Raw genomic sequence first — 23,618 nt, forward strand, 5'->3', positions numbered from 1 at the left:
TACAATGAACATCCGACCAGCATTTCAGAAGAGAGATGTCAGATACTGATAGAACCAGTTCTATTACATACATAAAGCAGCCTTCTTGTATTTATAAGACTAAATTCATAAATGTTTTCAGAATGATGATACTGGTGTAACATGTATAACATGCATTGTCAAAATAAGCCTGCAGCCTCTAAGCTACCCGAATGCTTGTAACCAATATATGCAGCAGCACTTGGGAATCATCAAAGAAGTGCAAATATCTCATTACATGGCAATTATAGGATAAAGGGATCCCCATTTAAAATTTGAATCACCTCAAATAAAAGCAAGGGTATACGTAGCTTTGTTGTTGTGCAAATAATACGCAATATGAATACAGAAATGTGTCATACAGAAGAGTTTCAACATGAAGTCTCATGGAATAGCTGATATATATATATATGAATGATTATGGAATCCAGGCTCAAGATAACAATACTACAGTGAACTGATTTCAAATACATTCTTCATGTATGGATTCCTGTGTTGTTTGCTGTTGCCTCCAAGAGGAAGAAGGCATGCACCAAAAGCACTTGCTTAGTTCGTTCTCTTTATCTATTTATGGGGAAGAACATGAATCAGTTGCATATAAAGATCTTATTAACAGTTTATTAGCTACAGTGTACGTGGAAGTCATGCAACACTAGGGAGTTCGCAGAATCTTGCATTTTACTTTTTTTTAGAGTCTGACAGCTTGCCCTTTTAGAGAAGCTAGCCCAACTAAATTATCCAAATGTGTACTCTTGTTGTTTTTTAGTGTGCAGTTTCCATTTCTTCCATTAATAAGAACCCATCCTCCCTAAGCCCACCTCATTTATTGTTTTGGAAAGGGTGTGGGTTGTATTCAACAACAGTCATGCTCTAAGTAGAATCATAGAATCATAGAATAGAATCATAGAGTTGGAAAAGACCACAAGGGCCATCGAGTCCAACCCCCTGCCAAGCAGGAAACACCATCAGAGCAGGAAACACCATCAGAGTAGGACCAATGGAATTTATGGACATGGCTAAGTTTGGTATATTCATTTCAACAAGTCTTCTCTGAGAAGAACTTCATTGGATTCAACCCAATCTTACTTAAGAGAGGAATTCAACTAAGTTTTACTCAGAGTAGACCCACTGCAATTAATGGGCTTAACTTAGTCATGTTTATTAATTTCAGTGGGTCAATTGCTTGAACTGACACAACCATCTCCTTAGTGCCATGTTATATTCCACACATTATCCCATTTTTTAAAAAAAATCATTGTACACTGTATACTGAAAACACAACCTATCGATAAAAAAACCTACTTGTTTAGTGACTTAACATGACTATGGAGGGACAGAATCACTCAACAAGATACATCAGTGCACTTTACACACCCATATTAAATATTTGCATTGGTGTATCTGCCTGCAGCTCCACCAATTTAAAGGAGTTAAGTGTACTTAATCTAAAGACTCAGTTTAAGATGGGGCATGATCATCTTTATGTTTTATAATGAAGCCAAATGAAGGCAAGGGACGATGTTGCTCCTTTTGGATACAACATTCCTGGCTTGCTATAGGATTGCAGCCTACCTCCTTTTGCATGCATTGGGGGGAACCCTCTTAAATAAATTTTATTCATTTAAACTAAATAAACCAGGATAACTAACTACGCCAAAGCTAACATAAAATGGGAGACCCAATGTTTGTCGCTGACTTGCTAAGGAATCTCCAGCCTGTCGGTGTGTCATTATGCCCAGTGTAGGTCCCAATTTAGCCCACAAAGCCATTTTCTCCAAACCACATCAACCTTCCTCCATACTTGATAACTTATGTGGGGGAGAGAAGGGAATGGTTCCAAAGGAATAATCTCGAAACCACTGGGGGCTTCAAGGGAACTCTGGACTGTTCTTTTCCAAGCAGGGCTTGCTGATCTGGTGGAGTCCCATATTGTCTATTTGTAGCTAATTAAAGCAAGCCCTTTTGAAGCTGTCCCAGGAGGTCATAATGATGCCAGGAGGTTGACAGGTAGGCAGAGCTGCCCACCTGTCAAAGTTGGCCCACAGGTGTGTATGCGGGAAGGATTTAGCTTGCCAGCCACGTTCAGTTCACCACCCCTGTGCTAAACTGCAGTTTAGCAATCCAGGATAATTACAACTTAACCAGTCCATTGTAGAAAGCTGCAGGGAAGCAGAGCAGAAACCATGGAATGCTAATTGACGGTAGCTTGGTAAACTGCATTTATCACTGTTTCTCGCTGAAGGTTTTTGAAGAGACTGGAAGGAATGTCTTGGGCTTAAATCTCACCGATGTGACAAAATCTGTCTCAGTTCTACTATTTCAGAATGCAGGTGGGGGCTCACAGGAGTCCAAGCTCCTCCATACGAGAAAATCCCTGTGCATGGGAAAGAAGCGTCACAGCTGTCAAGACAGGAGGTTACTAGAGTATGCAGAAGTGTAGCCAGGCTGAACAACAGCAGCAGGCAAAGCTGGAAATTGGCACTCCTTGCCACTTGATGCCACTGGGGCCTTGTGTAGCAATGATGGCCATTGAATGTCTTCTATCTCCCTTCCACGCTGCAACTTAAGACCGTGGGTTGTATCCAATGTAGCGTGAAGTTAAAGAAACTTAGCAATGAACCTGTTCCATTAGTGAGTTATCTTGCGCAAGAGGTTCCAAAAAACGAACAGCTTGTATTTTTAAGTGCAATTTGTACACCTGTGCTAGTGCAAGCTCTTGCGCAATCGTTACATCGGCGGACCTGCTACGTGGGTTTACCCCTAATATGCAACACAAACCTAGACAGCATCTTAAAAAGCAGAGACATCACCTTGCCAACAAAGGTCCGTATAGTAAAAGCTATGGTTCTCCCAGTAGTGATATATGGAAGTGAGAGCTGGACCATAAAGAAGGCTGATCGCCAAAGAATTTATGCTTTTGAATTATGGTGCTGGAGGAGACTCTTGAGAGTCCCATGGACTGCAAGAAGATCAGACCTATCCATTCTTAAGGAAATCAGCCCTGAGTGCTCACTGGAAGGACAGGTCCTGAAGCTGAGGCTCCAATACTTTGGCCACTTCATGAGAAGAGAAGACTCCCTGGAAAAGACCCTGATATTGGAAAAGATGGAGGGCACAAGGAGAAGGGGACGACAGAGAACGAGATGGTTGGACAGTGTTCTCGAAGCAACCAGCATGAGTTTGACCAAACTGCGGGAGGCAGTGGAAGACAGGAGTGCCTGGCGTGCTCTGGTCCATGGGGTCACGAAGAGTCGGACACGACTAAACGACTAAACAACAACAACAAATGCAACACTGGAAAACAGACCTCTGCTTTCACAAGGAAACTTGCACGAGCGAACTAACAGCTCTGGATACAACCCTTTGACTTAAAATACAGACTCAAGCCATTACTTAAACATCAGCCAAGCTCTTCCCTCTAGCCTGGTGAAGGGTTCTGTGGAACCTGAAAGTTTGCTCAGTACAAAGGTATTGTCTCCTAATGTCGGCTTTTTTTCTTACGGGTCAACATGAGTACTTTTGCTTTTCTATTTATTCAGATGAAAATAAGAACAACTTCCTTGTTGTTCATTGGCACTGCATTTAGAGAAGCAGGATCAGTACAGGCCATAGCTGTCAACTTACAGATTTGAAAATAAGGGACCAACAGCCTCGAAAATAAGGGATCAGCAGCCAAAATAAGGGATCAACAATTACTTTGATAAAATACATACTTTGTTGCATGCAACATATTTTTTTGCATGGACCTATTAGGTCCATAAATTACCATATAGCATATATTCAACACAAAAAACAGCAACAATTTGTTGTTGACAAAGGACAGCTGGACATAGAAAGGGCCCCATTACCTTCAGTAGCTTATTAAAGGGACATCATCAATAAGGGACAGCAGCGGGACATGGTGCTGGGATAAGGGACTATCCCGCCAAATAAGGGACGCTTGACAGCTATGGTACAGGCAGCATAATGACTGCAATGAAAATACTGTAGCAATGCCAGCCCCCCAAACGTCTTTTCTGCAAGGCACTGTCCCCTCACCCCAATTCCTGTCTAGTGCCCCTGTAGTTTGGAAGCACTCTTATCTACTTAGGAAAAAAGCAAGTTCTAAAAGACAGGAAGCAAGTCTGGAGACATTCTCATCAGAGAGGCTTTAGTACAGAGACAGGTGATTTTCTTCAGAGTTTGAATGCTAGCTGCTGTTCTCATGCCCACATAGCTTAGCACATTCCAGGATCTGCCAAGATAAAGGAAACAAACTGTTCCGACCAGGTGAAGTCAAATTTAACACAGGCACAGCATGCAAGGCTGGTGCCTTGTGATCATTTTATCGTTAAGGAAAAGTTGTTGCTTTCTTCTCCCAGGTGGGCCCCAAGGCCAAGACTTTCTGGGTCCTGAAAAAAGGAATTTCACCCTTTCCCTTAAGGCTGTCATTCCTCAGGTGGGTAAACAGGAGAGTCTATGTCATAGTAAGCCTATCTCTGCAAGTGCCTAGAAGCAGCCACACACCCCTCAAGATGGATATGAATCGTTTAATTAGAAGTTAGCCGTGATACGACTATGCAAAATAGGCACCAGCAGCAAACAGTTCGCAGCGGAGCACATTTAAGCAGCAATTACTCGAACCAAGGATTTCTTCTGCTCCTTGCCAGAGCACACAGAGAATTATGGCCCTGACCCCTTCCCTAGGCTTTTACTAAATAGCAGAGGGTGGAGGAAGAAAAAAGGGGGGCGTCTTTAACAGCCTTGTCCGCTGCTTTTATAACACATACTACATTTATCTTTTCCCTTTGGTTGCTCATCCCTAACCGATCGCCGGCAGTTGCATTTCTGATTTCGAACAGACTCTATCCCCCACCCCACCCCCTGACACAGACGATGAAGGAATTCTAGAGATCAATTTACTTGCATCGAAAGTGAGCCACTTCCTGCACTGTTCTGCATGGCATCAGACACACCCCAAATGGCGCCAAGTGTAAATGAAAACAGAAAAGAGCATGGAGTTATTTCACACGGCCACCCCGCTCCCCATTTAACTTACATTATTCTAGCTTGCTGAAGATACCCTGGAGTGTTATCACAGCCAACTCCTTGGAAACAGCACAGGAATACAGACTGTGTGTGTGTGTGGCTGCATCTCGGCAGTAGGGTGAACTCAGCCACTCACCTTCCAGGAAGAAGAGATTCCTGGAAGTGAGAGAAACGGCCGTCATTTTACAGTCAAGCAGCACAGTTAGAGCAGGAATCCATACGGCTGCAGTGTCCCCTTTCGCTGAGATTCTGGCTTGCTCCTCTGAACGCTTTATATGCCTTGCCTCTGAAAACAGAGCCATCAGCTTACAAGGGGACATCCCTTTAGTGATGGGGTTTTTTAAAAAAAACAACCCCACATTGCCCGGGCTAGACAGAGCAAGGAAGTCCGTGGAAAAAACATCGCAGTTGTTGCCTAACCCCCATCACTTTGGCAACAGAATGAATGCTTCACAGTTGCTCTGGAAAGATAAGAGCTGCCACCGAAAGAGCCTTTAACACTCCAGAAAGTGGCAGGAGAAACTGAATAAGTACAATGAAACACTCCACTGCATTCAACAGAATATATATATATTTCTATTAAGGTGTGCTGCACATTGTACACAATTGACTCATTCTTTCACAGTAAAGTAGCCATGTTTCTTTGGCTAACCAGTTTTCTCTTGGCCAAATAGCTAGATCAAAACCATTAGGTACGGGATCAGCGCAAACAGCATACTTCATTTAAACGTTACTTGGGTAAATTGAAGAGCCAAAGGAGAGAGAGAAAAAATCTACTGAATGTGTGGAGTGGGGAATAAAGAAAATGTTTCCCTGCTCTTTCGAATACCTTGAGGAGATAAAGTAAAATCTTGACGGAAGCTTTCCCGTTGTAACTGGGCTCATCACAAATCTAGTTCGTTATTCTTTTTGAAATCCCTACCCCATAGTTTTTCCCCATTCCGTCTTTTCCGCTAAGAGTTTAATCACTTCATGGAAACATGTTTTTTTGTTTTTGATTAGGAGTATAAATGCAAGCTACTGCTATCTTCTGATTAAAATTATGCACTTAGCTGTTGTATTTCTATCACGCCTACTTAAAAAAATCAGGAGAAAGAAGTGCATGTTACAGGAGCTTTAGCCGACTTCTGCAGAGTTAATTTCCATAATAAAAATAATAGTTCTAAAGGGGGGGAAAAAGCAAATGTCTAAATTTTAAATTATGCATATGTGTCCTAGCAGGCATTCATCGCCTCCTGCACGCAAGTGAGAGAAAAAGCAAATGCCTTCAAGAAGGCACCTACCACCCATGGCTTTTAATCAAGAATAATGCTAAAGATCTGCTGCTCAATTAGTCAGAGGCACTTTTTAAATAGTTAAAGTCAATTTAACTGATCAATCAACTTGAAGTTGCGTATTTAATCATTTCAGACCAAGCACAGGCCTTTTCTTGAGAAAGGGAAATCCTGAGCTCAGTACTACAAACAAACAAACAAACTCATTGGAACCAGGACCTAAGTTTTCAAGTCAGCACTGTAGAGAGCGAAAAAATAAAAACTGAATTCCAGCTTTGAATTTTTCAATGGTCAGACTCTGGGATTTTTCTAGCCTTGTCTACACTATGTATTTACCGCACATCAGTGCTGGTTTCACGGTCCAATGTGTTTCTCACCTGCTAGGGATACACTGCAACATACATCCTCCCTGCTTCTGCCTGATATGATTACACCAACAATAATGGTTGCCATATTTTATCCCAGGCCAATGAGGACAGACTGCTGTGCTTCCATCTCTCTGTCCTGCTGCAGAAGTGTGCTTTAATGGAAACCCTGTGAACCAAACATCAAGGCTATTGTCCGCTTTCTACTAGTTGAGGAGGAGCAACTGTCAATTCTCAGCTGCAATCGTGGGCACTCTGACAGTTTTTCAAATAAAAAAGAGAGCACGCACAATTGCAATTCCTAACTTGAAGTTCCATCTCTTTTCCTCGTTTGGAACACACGTACAATAATATTTTCCATGATGGGAATATTCAAGAACAGGAGGAGTACACAACTGTGCAATTCTAGCTCAAGTGTGTGGGGGGGGGAGCTGGGGAAAAGGGTAACAAACTAGGAAATGTAACTAGCTTTGTTGTCCTAGAAAAAGCCAACATCATTTGGGAACAGGATGAGACGACAAGTCTAAGCAGGTGATCAGCAGATTCCCTGAGTTAATGCAAGTCATTCTCAGAGTAGACTCATGGGCTTACTTATGGATGGCAATGGGTTTACGCGGAGCATTCCCCATTATCTGAAGAAACCTGAGAATACTCTTGGCTTTAAATGAACTGAAAACAGGAGCCCATAACTTTCAGCTGGCCTTGGTCAGCCACAATTTGTGGGTGCTGTCGACCCTTGCTATTGCTCACCCCATTGGGGGGCAGAGCCTCCTTCCTTATTCATGCTGAGCTTTATAAACATTCTGAAAGCAGTGAGACCTCTTCCTTCTTTCAGAGTGCCTCTAGTCTAGACCTCTTGCCAGATTAAAAGATTACTCCTGCCACTGGAAAGCTGGAAAGCGTACTTGTGGACCTACTAATGGTGAAAAGTCTTTTCCATGTTCTACAGCATCAGTCTGAAAGGTTGTTGTTAAGTAAAATCCCTAAATATAACTGTCCTCACACCATAAAGGTTAGGACCACACTCACAACAAGAGGCAGTTAAGCATCTGAAGAGGAATGACCACTTGAATATTGAATATCTCTTGAATATATCCCCATCAACAGGCAAACTGATCAACATCTCTACCGGCTTCCTTGATTAGCTCTGCTCACCTTGTCAGCAGCCTGTTCCCAATCTGCATGTCACACTAATGTCATAAGCATAACCGAGAGCTCAGCAGAAAAGGGAAAAACAGGTAAGACTGAAAATGTTTCAGATTATGTAGCTCCTGGACTGTACATTGTAGGGGAAAAGGCTTTCAAAGAAAGGAACCAGACTGGTAATAACACTGGGCAACAATTTTTTACTTTTTGAATGTTGTCTAGATTTCTACAACTGATTTAGGGTATTTTTGCACTGCTGAATCAGGAAATGGCATCCGTTTCTCTCCATCAGGTCAGGTTTACTGTAAACTGAATGGTGGGCATTGATAAAGGTAAGTACACGTAAATTGCATGTTGCTTCACCATTTTTCAAACTTCTGGGTTTGAACTTCCATTTCTTGGAACTCCTGGAATGCTCAGCGGCAGGGAGGTCTCTCTTCAGAGTCCAACAGTAGTCAGCCATCATGACTGCATCCCAGCGACCCTGATACCTGGTCTCCATCTCTTTCATGTCCTGATGGAATCTCTCCCCCTGCTTGTCACTCATTGAACCCAGGTTCTCAGGAAACCGGTCCATATGTGAAAATAGGTAGTGCATCTTGACGCTCATGTTGCAGTCCAGGTTTCTGAAAGCAGACAGCATGTTGTTGACAAGTTCTGCGTAGTTTTTGGCCTTATTGTTGCCAAGAAAGTTCTTCACTACGAGAACAAATGCCTTCCATGCTTCCAGTTCCACTTCATTCATTGAGTTTCCAAACTCTGGATCTCTGATGAGCTGACGGATCTGAGGACCATCAAAGATGCCAGCTTTCAACTTCTCCATGGTCAATCCTGGAAAAGCCTGGCACAAGTAAGTGAAGCAGTCACCATCCTTGTCCAGAGCCTTGGTGAACTGCTTGATTAACCTGTGCTTGATGTGCAGCGGTGGGAAGAGTATTCTGTCTCTGTCCACCAGAGGGGCGTTGATGACGTTCCTTTCTTTGCAAGGCACCAATTCCTCCCGCACAGGCCAGTCCTTCTTTGTGTAATGCTGAGCACGGTCCCTACTATCCCACATGCACAGAAAACATGGGTATTTGGTGAAGCCAAACTGTTGTCCTAACAAAAAGTTCACCATCTTCAGGTCAACACAAATAAACCATTTATGCTGATCATAACCAATTTTCTCCAGCACATACTTCACCGCTTCATAGTTCTCCTTCAGTGTACACGAGTGAGGCAGGGGTATAGAGGCAAACTGGTTGCCGTTGTGTAGCAGAACACATTTCAGTGATCGCTTGCTGCTGTCAATGAACAGTCTCCAATCTTTGGGTTCGTACTGTGGCACTCCAAGCTTGAGCAGAAGCTGCGCAATATCTGCACAGTACACCAAGTCCTTCTCTTCCGAGAAAAAACGGAGGTACTCTTGATGCCTGTTGCGGAAGAAGCTGATGCGAGCACTGTCAGAGAGGAGGTTTTTTTCCTTCAATCTGGATGCCAAAAGTTCGGCAGAGTCCTTTGACAAGCTGAGGTCACGAACTAGATCATTCAACTCCTTTTGGGAAAATGGATGTGGAGCATCATCTTCAAGAACCACTTCTTCTTCTTCATGTCCTTCAACACTGGAGGCATATTCGTCACTAATGTCAGGAAGTTCTCCGGAGATAGGCACCGGAATTTCATCACAATGAGCTGCAGGACGACGTGCTGATTGAAGATCAGGATACTTCGTGGGGCGGCTGCCCCATTAACTTAGTTTTGATCCCCCAACTTTATGCTTTGCCGCACCAATTTATGGAAGATTTCGAGGTTTTATGACTTCAAACTGATCCCTTTTCGACATAATCACCCAGAACTATCAGACCTGAATACTTCTTGTCATTAAAATAATCATTTCCAATCAAAACAATTATTCGACATGGCATTTTACCCCCACCAACTTCTTCTAAAATGCTCCACACAAGCGTACATGTGAACAAAAACGTAAAAAACGACATGTGGCCATAGCTCAAAAACTTGACCTGATTGAGCAAAACCAATGTGATTTTTGGATTCAGCGCATCAGATTCGTCCTAAATCAGCTGAAAAAATGCAGACAACAAATTTGTTGTTGACCAGTGTAATCCTTTGCTGACCCTGTGTCAGCATCTGTGGCTGCAGAGGATATCAGCCATGGCTTGAATGACAATCCTTAGGATCTAATATTGCATATACGATATCTCTTTATGAATTCATACACAGCAAGAAAACACCTACCACACGTAAGCCCATGGAGTTACCTTTATTTCTCAGTTTTATTATCATAGGATGTTCTCACAGCCCTCTAGGGTTGTTGTTTTTTTAAAAAACGATGACTAAATATGGATTTCTCCAAAACAATTAGTACTTTACATCCTGTTCCCATAATCAGATCCCCACTAGGTCTCTTTTAACAAACTCCATCCTCCTGGGGTGTATTATAAATTTGGCCTTCACTGGTCTGGATGATTTACCAGCATTAAAGAATGAAAGGCAAAGCAGCATTCTGCAAACCAGCCACACAAAATATGCATTTGATTCTGCACAGTTAGACACAGCCTACTGATTACTGCGATTGGTGGCATATAAGTCATTGATTTCCCTCACTCTCAACACTTTTATAGTTGAACAAAGGTTCTTACTTCATCCTCATAACATGCACGTCACCTGATAGTGACTGGTTTTTTGTTTTTTAAAAAGATATGTAAGAAATATACAATCTTTAAGCTTCAAGGCACTACTGCATATATCTCCTGAAGACTGTTAAATCCAAACAGTGTCTGTTACAAGTACAGTAGTACCTCGGGTTAAGTACTTAATTCGTTCTGGAGGTCTGTTCTTAACCTGAAACTGTTCTTAACCTGAAGCACCACTTTAGCTAATGGGGCCTCCTGCTGCCGCCGCACCACCAGAGCCCGATTTCTGTTCTTATCCTGAAGCAAAGTTCTTAACCTGAAGCACTATTTCTGGGTTAGCAGAGTGTGTAACCTGAAGTGTATGTAACCTAAAGTGTATGTAACCCGAGGTACCACTGTACAGTGGTATCTTGATACTCAAATGGCTTGGCTCCCGAATGCCGCAAACCCAGAAGTGAGTGTTCTGGTTTGCGAACGTTTTTCGGAAGCCGAACATCCGACACAGCTTTCGGTTGAGTGCAGGAAGCTCCTGAAACCAATTAGAAACTGCACCTTGGTTTTCAAACCGTTTCGGGAGCCAAACTCCTGTAGTTACTTAATGAGATTGTCTTGTTCCTTTGCATGTTGCATATTCTAGCTATCATTTCACAATTCTGGCTACCATCAGATCAGTCTGCTCCTTGTAACTCTGATTGAGCTACTTACAGCTTCACTAACAACCTTTGTCCAGGACAAAATATGAGCCGGTGTACCTGGCTATGAGCTAGAGGATGGCATTTATTGGGTGGGTATACATCCCCAGCAAACATACTCCTTCACTTCAATTTAGTGGGGCTTTCAATACAAAGAAGTCAACTCATTATTCCAGTGGCCCACTCTGAACTGTAGTCAGTCAATATGTTTATTTACACCAATGTATTTGTATGCAAGTAGCTTTGATGATCTTTCCCTCATTCATAATGACTTCACGGCTCTGTTTTTTCCTGTTTAATGAGGACTCTATGCTCTGTTCTTCCAAAGAGAAACAGCCAACAAAATAAGATCATGCACTTTTGACCTCTTTTTCTTCAAAACCAGTGTCTGGTTTTATTTTAGTGTCTACCACAAACAATCCCTCAGAGGTTTTTAAAAAAATGCTTGAGTAAATTATTTAAATCCTATAGGAGTGTTATACAAACAGAACCAACTAATATATTTTCTACCTTCCCTACCTTCCTCTATTAGGCTGTCCTATCCTATGCATAAAGGTAAAGGTAAAGGGACCCCTGACCATTAGGTCCAGTCGTGGCCGACTCTGGGGTTGTGGCGCTCATCTCGCTTTATTGGCTGAGGGAGCCGGCGTACAGCTTCCGGGTCATGTGGCCAGCATGACTAAGCCACTTCTGGCAAACCAGAGCAGCACACAGAAACACCGTTTACCTTCCCGCCGGAGCTGTACCTATTTATCTACTTGCACTTTGATGTGCTTTCAAACTGCTAGGTTGGCAGGAGCAGGGACAGAGCAACGGGAGCTCACCCCGTCACGGGGATTCGAACCGCCGACCTTCTGATCAGCAAGTCCTAGGCTCTGTGGTTTAACCCACAGCGCCACCCGCGTCCCTATCCTATGCATACTTACTGGAGATTTGATTTCCATCAAAAGAAACATCACTAGATCAGGCTGTTAGGCAAGTGTTCTAACCTGGTCATTCTACAATTCCCCTTTTCTGAAAAATGTATTTAAGTTACTACAGTTTGCACTTAGTATTGCTAATAAGAATTTGAACACTCTCAGTTAATGCACTTCAGATATGGCACTCCTGAGTAGCAACTGCCTTTATAGCTTTAAAGAATCATAGAACTGTAGAGTCAGAAGGGATCCCAAGAGTCATCTAGTCCAGTCCCCTCTAAAGCAGTAATCTCAACTAGATCATACATGACAGTTGGCCATCCAACCTCTGCTCAAAAACCATCAAGTCCTAGCCTCTGGAGCATACGGGGAAAAAGCTTGCTCCATTCTTCGTGCGACAGTCCTTCAGATATTTGAAGACGCTTATCACATCTCCTCTCAGTCTCCTCTTTATCAGGCTACACATACCTATTCCCTCAACCGTTCCCCATAAGGTTTGGTTTCCAGACCCTTGATCATCTTGGTCGCCCTCCTCTGCACATGTTCCAGGTTGTCAATATCCTTCTTAAATTGTGGTGCCCAGAACTGTACACAGTACTCCAGGTGTTGTATGACCAAGGCAGAATGGAGTGGGACTATAACTTAGCCCTACTTATCTTCTGAAAGAGAATGTGATCGGGGACAAGATATTTTAAATAAGGTATATTTTAAATAAGGTAGAAGCATCCAACTATGCTTAAGGATTAATTGGAAGAAACTTTTCCAATTATCTTTCCCAGCTGTAAGGTAACCACCATATTAAGTGAAACAATTTTACTATCAATCACCAAACTCTTTCTGTACTCATATTTAATGAAACGGTCATCACACAAAAATACTGCCTATGGTCAAGCTAACTGAAACAAGCAGAAACAGATGGAATTTAAAGGGATGCCAAAAGTTCGCTTTTCCTTCAGTATGATACGTAAGGATTTGCTCTAAATTTTTGATGAATCAAATATCCTCAAACTGATTTAATTGCTGTGCGTGTGAGTCTTAACTATGTTGCAAGTCTCAGGTATATTTAACAGCTAAAACACCTGTCGAATTTGGCAGGTGGGCAGATACAGAGCTCTAGCATTTTTCGCAGGCACCGAACAGTAACTTAGTAAGACATGGCCATCCATTTGAGGTTGAGCTGAATTTGGAGGGTTGCTCCAGGCCAACTGTAGCCAGGGAGAAGATTGCATGCCACAAGATCAATGTGCAATGACCTGGCGGGGCATGGCTTCTTGTCTCAAGTTGCACTTTGGAGCACTGCTCTGAGCTGAATATGGGTAAGGAGGGCAGAGGCCATGAATTGCCAGGTCACTGTTCAGCTGATCAGAACAGAGGCTGGCTGTTACACTCCCTTAGGTGATGACTCCATCACCAGTCAAGTCCATGGAGCAACTATCACTGGTAAGAGACTGAAAGGTGGGGAGGAGGCTATTCTCCCGTGTCCACCCCTGAGATCTTGAAGCAAGACGAAAATGCTGGATGTAGCTGCCCAAGGGTGCATCTATCTAAGAAGGCAGGTCATGTCAGGAAGCTGGGGGGGGGGGGAACCATGTTGCTCCTCAAAACCTGAGGCATGCTGAATATTCCAGTGCCGAACCAAAAGTTTATTGTGACCAAAATGCAGAAATCCTATCCTGTCTTTTGCACTATGTATTAAAGACAAAACGGCACCTAAAAACAAAAATAAACAAATCGAGATCTGTGAAAAGCAAAATGAGAACATACCGGATATGTAAGAGCGTCCATTGCAGTCCTCTATATCCATCTTTACAACACTCTTCTAAAGAAAAAGAGACAAAGGTCTATCAGAACAGCAGCTATAAACCAAAGCAGGAACCTTTTGGTGAGATCCCAACCCACCCCCTGGTTGCACATCCTAAAATACAAAATTTAACTAAAGTACTTTTCAGGACTGAGGCCACAATGGCAAAGGGCCATAATTCACTGGCAGAGCATTTGAAATGTATGCAAAAGATCCCAGGTTAAATCTTCAGCCTTCTCAGGAAGGGCTGGGAAATCTCCTCTCTGAAGCCCTGGAAAGCAGCCACCAATCAGTGCTAGTCAATACTGAGTTAGATTGATCAACGGTCTGACTCTGAGTAAGGCAGTTTCCTATACCAATATAATCGTGGATCATTGCCATGGAAGTATTTTAATGAGCTTTTAAAAAATCCAATTTGTCTCCTAACATTTTACCAATTTTTTTTTTAAATCCAGCCTATATCTATATCAATATTATATATATAACCAATACGATATCAGATGATAACCTGGGAGTGCAAGTCTTCCAATTTGTGGCTTGGCAACAAAGAAAGAGAAAAGCTACTTTTGACACATACGCACCCATTTTACTGGAAATAAAAGGCAGGGCATATATACGTATATGTATATATATATACATACACACACACACCAGCAAATAACTCTCATAAAGTGGGGCCCATGTGGTTAATTTCGGTAGGGTTTTCTGTCATTGGGTCTGTATTCAGCTGCCCTTTAAAGGAGGAGGCTGTCAAACGGTGTTAGTTCACGAAACAGAAGCTAAACACTGCTTCAAAAGGTTGCAAGGAAGGAGCAGCTGTCAGTCTTACATCTGATGAGGCAAGACCAGATTCAAACTTCATTGGTCTAGAACACAAGTGGCCACAGGCCACTGCTAAATTTGAATCCTTCAGTGGCAAGGTACAGTAACAACTGTCCAATGCAATTCATTTTCAATAAAACAGACTCTCTGCTGTCATCCGCTCTTCTGGGTTCAGTATGAACTAAAATTGATGCTGGTACGTAGAAGGTACAGCACACAGGTAATTCTGAGCCCCAAATCCAGAAGTGCAGCTTTTATCAATGAAAAGCAATCGTTCTTTGGAAATGAGACTGAAAACCGACACATCGCATCACTGAGCAGTCAAGAAACAGGCATTTTCAAAGATCAGACTGGAATAACAGTATATATCTTGGTACTTAGCACCCCACAGAGATAATGAACATATTATGAACATTTTATACATTCAAATGCCTTCCCCCCATTACACTTAATGTTTTTTTAAAAAAATAAAAATAAGTGCAAACAACCACAAGTTTTACCACTTTGAATTCACACTGTAATTGACTACCAGTAAGCTCATAAATGAGAACTCACTTGGAAAAAACAATTAAGAGCAACAATTTCCCGAGATATATTTTGGCTTAAGGATCTAATTTAGGTGCAGTTCGCAGAACACAGGGGAAACAAAGAATTGGTATAAAGAGGAAGGAAGAATGCAAGTTCTCTGGGGAAAAGTCAAGTGATGTACTTACATCTGAATGCGAAGCGAGGACGTTGATGGATCCTAGGATAGCTTCCAAATACGGAAGACAAAGGCAAAGGAGAACGATACTCAACTGCAGCTAGGTTTAGGTTAATATCAGGAAGTAAATTCCCAAGTATAAAAAGTATATCGCTTACCACGGGGAGTTTTTAACTCACCCACCCCATCAGTAGCAAATGGTTTAGGCCAATGGTTCTTTGACTTTTTCAAAGCAAGCCTTTCTAACCGATAAGCAGGTGGGGGGGGGGGAAGGAGGTGTTTATGGTAACCCAAGGTCTCAGGTCTGGGAAGAGGCATATTTTTTTTAAAAAGCAAGCGTGAAAAGTGCAGGACCAAATGGATTAACAGCATACTGTAAAGTTATTAAGGGAAGTACGCTTGAAAGCAAAAAGCTCCAACGTTATTAGAAAGCGTAAGGACACACAGTCAATCTCTACCTCCATTAATGTACAGACTAAGGACAGAATCAAGGGACGCGGGTGGCGCTGTGGGTAAAACCTCAGCGCCTAGGACTTGCCAATCGCATGGTCGGTGGTTCGAATCCCCGTGGCGGGGTGCGCTCCCGTCATTCGGTCCCAGCGCCTGCCAACCTAGCAGTTCGAAAGCACCCCCGGGTGCAAGTAGATAAATAGGGACCGCTTACCAGCGGGAAGGTAAACGGCGTTCCGTGTGCTGCGCTGGCTCGCCAAATGCAGCTTGTCACGCTGGCCACGTGACCCGGAAGTGTCTGCGGACAGCGCTGGCTCCCGGCCTATAGAGTGAGATGAGCGCACAACCCTAGACTCTGTCAAGACTGGCCCGTACGGGCAGGGGTACCTTTACCTTTTTAAGGACAGAATCAAGCCACTGCTTACGACATGGTGAATGCTTGAAAAACTCCCCATCACGAATGAGAGTCCACAACCAGGGTGTTAAGCCAAACGTATCAACCCAAACTTACGATAAGAGCTCGGCTGCATCCGACCAAAGGCTCAGCCCACTTCCCAGAGTGCTTATGGGAAGCCCAAAAGCAGGAAAGAAGTGGAACGGTCCTCTCCTGCTTTTGTTTCAGAGAAGCTGGTCTTCAGAGGCATGTTGCCTCTCATTCAGGACAAAGGAAACAGCAATTATGACTAGAGTCTCATCCCTCGTGAATTCGTCTCACTCCTGTTTGAAGTTATCAAAGTTAGCAGCCATCATCACATCTTATAGCAGCAAAATACCATGGTTGAAAGCATGCATGGTCCAAAGAAGTACTTTCTCTTGTCGAATCACATTTCCGGTTGTCCGTAACCCTTGCTTAAGAAGTCACTCAACAAGCTGACTCTCAGTATGGTTGGAGTAGTCACGTAAGAAGTTTTAAAGTGGCCGCTATATAGCAGGTTAGGGACGTGGGTGGCGCTGTGGGTTAAACCACAGAGACTAGGACTTGCTGATCAGAAGGTCGGCGGTTCGAATCCCCGCAATGGGGTGAGCTCCCATTGCTCAGTCCCTGCTCCTGCCAACCTAGTAGTTCGAAAGCACGTCAAAGGGCAAGTAGATAAATAGGTACCGCTCCGGCGGGAAGGTAAACGGTGTTTCCGTGCGCTGTTCTGGTTCGCCAGAAGCGGCTTAGTCATGCTGGCCACATGACCCGGAAGCTGTACGCCGGCTCCCTCGGCCAATAAAGCGAGATGAGCACCGCAACCCCAGCGTCGGTCACGACTGGACCTAGTGGTCAGGGGTCCCTTTACCTTTAATATATTATAAATAAATAAATGTGGAAGTCAACCTTCGATCTTCCATCAATCAATTAATGAAGTGTATGTAGTTGTATGCCTCTCCACATGCTGTGCAACACTGGACAAGCTGGTGCTACAATTTTGTTTTATCACAATCAAGAAACAAAGCTGCCTCCACAAATAGGTTATGGACAAAAAACCCCCCACCAGGCTGCAATAATTTGACAACACTGTCAACTAAACGCTCCGTAAAAATAGGGTGAATAGAAACTGGCAATTCTAGCTAGTTACGAAGCAGTTTGAGCCATTCCTCTCTTCATTCAATAGTCTAGTCCCAGGACTTTATGGCTCTATAATGGACATTTGTGCTGTTCTGATCATTCCCATTATAGACATTTAAGAAATTATGTTCACCTAATGATTCAGCTATTGGTATCTGAATCCTAGAAACACACTTCTTGTTTAATTTTGGCATGAAAAGGACACAGGAGCCACATTGAGCTAGTTACTCACATATCTTCTAGACAAAACCCCAGTGGGAAAAGGTCCCAGGGAACTGGGTTCTGTGTTGGAATAATAGAAGCATTTGGGCAGGGTGGACTGCATGTGTCACTCAGGCACAGTCCTGAGCCATGTGGAATCTTCTAACGGAAAAGTAGCTCACACTCAGCTAGAGCTATGTCTAAAGGGCACGCAAGTACTAACTGAACACTGGCAACACATCCTCTTTCTTTATTGGAAAACTTATGAATTGCCATGCTGAGTTACAACAAGGATCTGCCCAAAGCTCTGTTCTCTGTGATGTTCATTCCCTCTTAATCCAAGGCACTGGACAAGGATCCTCTGTGAAAACATCCACAAAGATTACCTGCCCACAAACTTTATTGTAGTGCATCTCTCTGCACACAGCTGCCAGCCATCTGTATATTTGTGACATAAAAGCAAAAAAACAAAAAACAAACCACCGCCCCCAGGAATTTATAAATTTACAAAACCCTTACTTATTCATACAGTGGTACCTCGGGTTACATACGCTTCGGATTACATACTCCGCTAACCCAGAAATACAGTCATATCTCGGGTTGAATGTGTTTCGGGTTTCGTCGCTTGCGCATGCGCAGACGCTCAAAATGACGTCACATGCATGCGCAGAAGCGCCGAAACGTGACCTGCGCACGCGCAGACACGGGTTACGTTTGCTTCTAGATGCGAATGGGGCTCTGGAACGGATCCCGTTCGCATCTAGAGGTACCACTGTAGTACCTCGGGTTAAGAAGTTTGCTTCAGGATGAGAACAGAAATTGTACTCCGGCGGCGCAGCAGCAGCGGGAGGCCCCATTAGCTAAAGTGGTGCTTCAGGTTAAGAACAGTTTCAGGTTAAGAACGGACCTCCGGAATGAATTAAGTACGTAACCAGAGGTACCACTGTATTCTGCCTTTCTTCTATGATAGAACTTGTGATGTACAAGTACAGTATTTCCCATGCAGTTTCCTATCTAGGCACTGACCAGACCCACTTAACTTCAGCAAACAGCATTATATGTCTTCTAGCAGTTACATTTTGAGTCCCCTACATGCAGAGGGAATTCTAAGCACTTAGGACAAAACTCCAATGACTGTAGCACCACAACAGGAGGCTATCATTGACAGGACAAACCAGTCCTTAAATAGAAACCACAGCGAAATGGAACTTTTCTGCAATGGGATAGTATGGCAATGAACTCTTTCATGCGCATCTAAGGTGAGAAGCAATACATACAATGCTTAGTGTGCGACTACACAAACTCCACCATTATAACTACAGTTTCAGGCAACCAAGTAGAGAGGCCGAGACATCTTCTAAAGTTACATACACAAATATTTTCTAAATTAAAGTCAATGCAGTGCTATTTTAAAAGGCCGATTTTGGCTAATGGGCATCCATAGCGTTTTGTGACAATGGATTCCTTGGATTATTATGCATTATGTGCTTACTTCAGAAGGCTCCCTCGTGGCAAACACTGAACTACACTCACCTTCCAGGGAAAGCAGTTACCCCAGTGTAACATTTACCCTGCCTCCTTGGAGTTATGCAACTGCAGAAGTAAACGTGTCATGCAAACATTCCAGAGCAGATGGAAGGCTTGAGAGGGAAAAGCCACCATTCACTGAAGAGAATTCATTCTCAGTTGAAAGCTGCTCAAGGAGACCAGCTGGCTTCCACAGTTTAGCCATCGGGGCTGTCTAAACAGAACGGACGATTCAGCTCTGCTTGGTGTTTTCTCAGGAATGAGTTCAGAAGATAGCTGCTGCAACAGGGCTACAGAGCTCTGCCTATGGTCATGACCACATATAGGGTTGCTATACGTCCGGGAATTCCCAGGCATGTCCTCTTTTGGGGGTCCGGGGGAATTTTAAATTTTAAAGCAAATGTCCTGGTTTAAAAAAAATTAAATAAAATTGTGAACGGGTGGCTCTGGCGTGGGTTTGGGGCTGTCGGGTGATTGCCCTAAAAAAAGCTGAACAACTTTTTGTCTGGGTTTTTACCTCTTGAAATATGGCAACCCTTGTCTGATCTCAAAAGCGCTGCCTAGTACTTCTAATTTCTGCTTCATCACTGTTCACTGCATCAAACATAACCCATAACCTAAAAAACAGGTTAAGGGTTCTAGCTGGGGTGACGTCCCCTGCTGGAGCAATGCCCCTACCTGTAACAGCTCCCACAATCTGGAGTCATGTTGCAGAAAAAGTCTACAATATCCTTACACTATCACAGATCCCTCTTCAAGCCTAGAAAGCTACTGCCTTTTAGTAGAAAGGCAAGTAAGGAAGTTTATTGTGGAGTGGCACATTTGGGGGAGTCAACCTTACTGCCTGGACTTCCCTAAGGCAGCAGACCTCCTACGTCAATATAGGTAGTGTTATGCTACTTTAAGAGGTGAGGAGGAGATCATAAGCATCCACAGGGAACATGAATCGGGAGGCAGATCAAATCAACTCTTTTTTTTTATCTATACCCTGTGAGCGTTTGCCAGCCATGTGTTACATGGAACTGGGGAACAGCTTTTGGTGGAAATCAAACATTCAACTCTTTTTTGAGGTCTGTTCACATGCTTTTGTACAGCACTTTATGGCAATATTATAGCTTCCTGGGAGTGAGAAATTCTCACTGTTTTGGAATTCAAGCCCAGATATACGGTGAAGTTTCCAGATTTCAGGTACAGCAAGAGAGAAACAGGGCCAGTGTGCAGAATCCCCTCTAGGCTCAAAGAATTAAGAACATTAGCACATTAAAAGTAGAACGCAGTGGCTTCAGAAGCCCTTGAAGTTCCTTTCACTTTTGAAATAAGGGCTTTCCCCCCCAAGTGACAAAACTTAGGGAATAAAACCTTCAGAAGTAGTCCAATTATTTTAAACATGCATCGCCTCCCAACCTCTGCATGATGATGTTTACATGCATCCTTTTGCAATAGTTAAGACAGATCAGCATTTTTATTTTTTTTAAGGAAAGCAATAACTGAAAAGCTTCAGTGAAAAGAAACCCAGCTGGACCTTTGCATATCTCCTTTTTGCTCCAGACTGTGTCCGCATCTCGGAAATGAGAAAGTCTTATCAGGTTAATGCAGACCTTTTCCTTAGAGTTACTGTCGCTCCCTACAAGATACTTCCAACTGGGAAATATCAGCCGCACTGGGCAAATTTCAGTCTTGCAGGATCTGTTATGTTTTCTGCTAGAACCCCCCAGGTTCACCAACTGGAGCCAGGTACAAGAGAGAAGCACTTATAAGCTACCAGAGATCTGACAGTAGATCCTGATCTACCTTCCGCCTACAGTTTTAACTCTTGCCGAGAAAGAAAAGGGAACGAAAGGGAACACAATGCAAGGTATTGCCCCAGGGCTACAAATCACCCAGGCCAGATTTCAACCTCTGAGTCCACGGCTTCCTTGACCAACCACATTCTTTCTGCAGCACCTCTGTGGGGCTCAGGAGCCCAGTTATGTCACCCCTTGCCTGCAGAGGTGGCAGCCTCTTCTCTCCCCTCTCCTTGGGAGTCCTCTGGGCAGCAGCCACAACCGCCCCTGGTCTCTTAGCTTCCCCCACTCTGCCCCAAAGAGAGGTGCCTCCTTACACTGCCCCCCATGGGCCTGGGAAGAGGAGGCCCCCAGCCTTAGTGGCCTAACAGAGACTGGTCAAAGGTGAACACGAGGCCAACACCTTACCTTGGGAGACAGCAGCAGGCACCGTTAGGCCTGCACGGCAGAAAGGCTCCCCTTCAGCACCGGGCACACAGCTCCCGGGCAGGCCTTGCAGACAGCAAGCACAAGGAAGGCCAGCGCAGCGCCTGCCCACCCGGCCTCCCACTTGTCTGTCTGTGCCCAACTGGCTGCCTGGGCTCCTTTGCCCGCTTGCTTGCTTACTCCGAGGCTGCTTCAGGTCCTGGCAATCAGCACCCCCTGGCCAGCCCCAGAGGCACCAGGAGCTTGTAGCCAGGGCTGCTGCAACAAACAGCTGTGCAAGCCTTGGGGAGGCAGAAATGTGAGAGGGCATCAGAGGAGGGAGGGAGGGAAGGAAGGAAGGAAAGGGGGGCAGAGGTCTGCAGCACCCCTGACCATCATTCAAGGCATGCCAGGGTGTCACGGCACACTGGTTGAAAACCACTGACCCAGGCTATTGTACCAGTGCAGCAGCTCAGGGTAACCCCGAACTGTATTTTTTAATAATAATAATAATAATAATAATAATAATAATAATAATAATAAATTTTATTTATATCCCGCCCTCCCCAGCCGAAGCCGGGCTCAGGGCGGCTAACAACAATAAAACAGTACAACAGTACAACACAATGTGTACTGTTGTGATGCAATGTAATGTTATGTGATGTGATGCAAATACACACACACACACAATAGAAGTAGACACGCTATGTGGGCAGAGGGGTTGCATGGCAACAATACAGACAGTCTTATACATCAACAAAGTCCAGGATCTTCTTGCACTGGCACGGCAATATGACAAAAAAACCACAGCATTTAACTGAAAAATTGCATGTGTTCTGAAGCTCTCCCATGCACCTCAGGATACCAAGCAGGAACAGGATACCGACTACCACGCAATGGAGCAAGTGTTGACACAGCAGCGGCTCTTGCGAGTGTCAAACAACAGAGGCAAACATCAATCATGTAAGGAGGTGGAATTCAGCAAGCCTGATCAACCTTTTAAGATGCTGCTCTGCATCTAAAAAAAAACAAGGTCAGAAGGGAAACATTTTCAGGTTTCCCGATATTATCATCACTGAAGCACACAGCGACCTAACATTCCAAACAAATTACTCAGCATTACCTGGAAGACAAGTAGGACAGCAAAGCAATGCACATTATTAACCTCCAATGAATCTGTTGGTGAGCAACTGTTGTTGGGCAGTGCGGGGACACATTGCTTCTGATACACTGCTTGTGGGAGTGGGGTGGGACCGTGAGTCTGCATGATGAAAATGTTAACACCAAATTATAGGTCACATTTATTTAAAATAATTTATGCTATGCTATAAGCATGCTCTTAGGTTGGCAGTTCACTACAAATATTGAAACAAATTAAAAAGTACATTGAATTTTATTTTATTTTTAATGCTTACAATCAACATAAACACCACATCTCAGACAAAACTACATTAAAACCAAAAGGTATGAAAAGGCATGGGGAAATAAAATGTGTCTGCCTAGCAAGGTAAGTACTAGGCAAGCCTCTTTGGACAAGGCTTTCCGCAGCCGGGGTGCCACCACCAAAAAGGCCCTTTATCCATTAGTCAGCCCACTGAGACCCCCTGGAGAAGGGCTTTTTTTGAAGATTTTAAAGTTAGGGTATGTGCATATGGAGACCAGGGATTCTTCTGGTGCACTGGTCCCAAGCCACAAAGGTCTAAATCGGCAGATTGAATTTGGCCTGGAAACAAACTGAGAAGCGCATGGGAAATTACCAGTGTGGTATTCTCATACTACCCAGTTCCAGCAATCATGTACACAACTCTATGAACTTCCTGGACTATACTCAAAGGTTCCTCCACACAAAATGTGTTACAGTAGACCAAACAGGAGCTTTGATAACTGAAGCCAAGCTAACCCTGTCTACGTAGAGTCATAGTTGATACACAAGCCTAACTTGGCAAAACCAAGCCAAATAAGGAACCTGAGCTTTCCAGTGGAAAAAAAATGGATTAAGGTGGAGTCTTGAGGGCTCAAGCAGTTATTACTCCAGCACTACATTCTAAAATTGCTCGTCTGCATAGGAATTCTCTAACTCAGGCAACCCAGCTAGAAGCATACCATGGTTGGCGGTATTGATATCTGCTGAGACATCCAGGAGAAATAGGACACACACAGCATTTCTTTCCCAGCAATGGTCCTCCCACAGGGTAACTATAGCATGTTCTGCGTCAAAACCAAGCCTGAAATTATCTAGAAGTATGAATGCCTGGCGCTGACCAAGAACTAACTGCATGAGCACCTTGCCCAGGAAGGGA

At 43.8% G+C, this 23,618-nt stretch overlaps 1 protein-coding gene across 13 annotated transcripts in view; it reads right to left on the reverse strand.

Annotated features, from left to right (window-relative positions):
* IKZF4 (IKAROS family zinc finger 4) overlaps positions 1-23,618 on the reverse strand; it is an 84,327-nt gene that overhangs the window by 46,802 nt on the left and 13,907 nt on the right. For 9 of the 13 annotated variants that reach the window (XR_014544422.1, XM_083598768.1, XM_083598769.1 and 6 more), the window contains exon 2: positions 13,838-13,892. Coding sequence is in view for 9 of the 13 variants with exons in the window: in XM_083598768.1 (XP_083454894.1) it covers positions 13,838-13,892 (55 nt within the window). In the remaining 4 variants the exon portion in view is untranslated. Of the gene's footprint in view, positions 1-5,056; positions 5,203-13,837; positions 13,893-15,409; positions 15,650-23,618 lie in introns of those variants that run through there. The other 4 variants (XM_083598767.1, XM_083598765.1, XM_083598766.1 and 1 more) reach the window with 2 other exon arrangements.

This window comes from Podarcis filfolensis (assembly GCF_964270895.1).
Source record: "Podarcis filfolensis genome assembly, chromosome: 2".
In the NCBI taxonomy this organism is placed as follows: Eukaryota; Metazoa; Chordata; class Lepidosauria; order Squamata; family Lacertidae; genus Podarcis; species Podarcis filfolensis.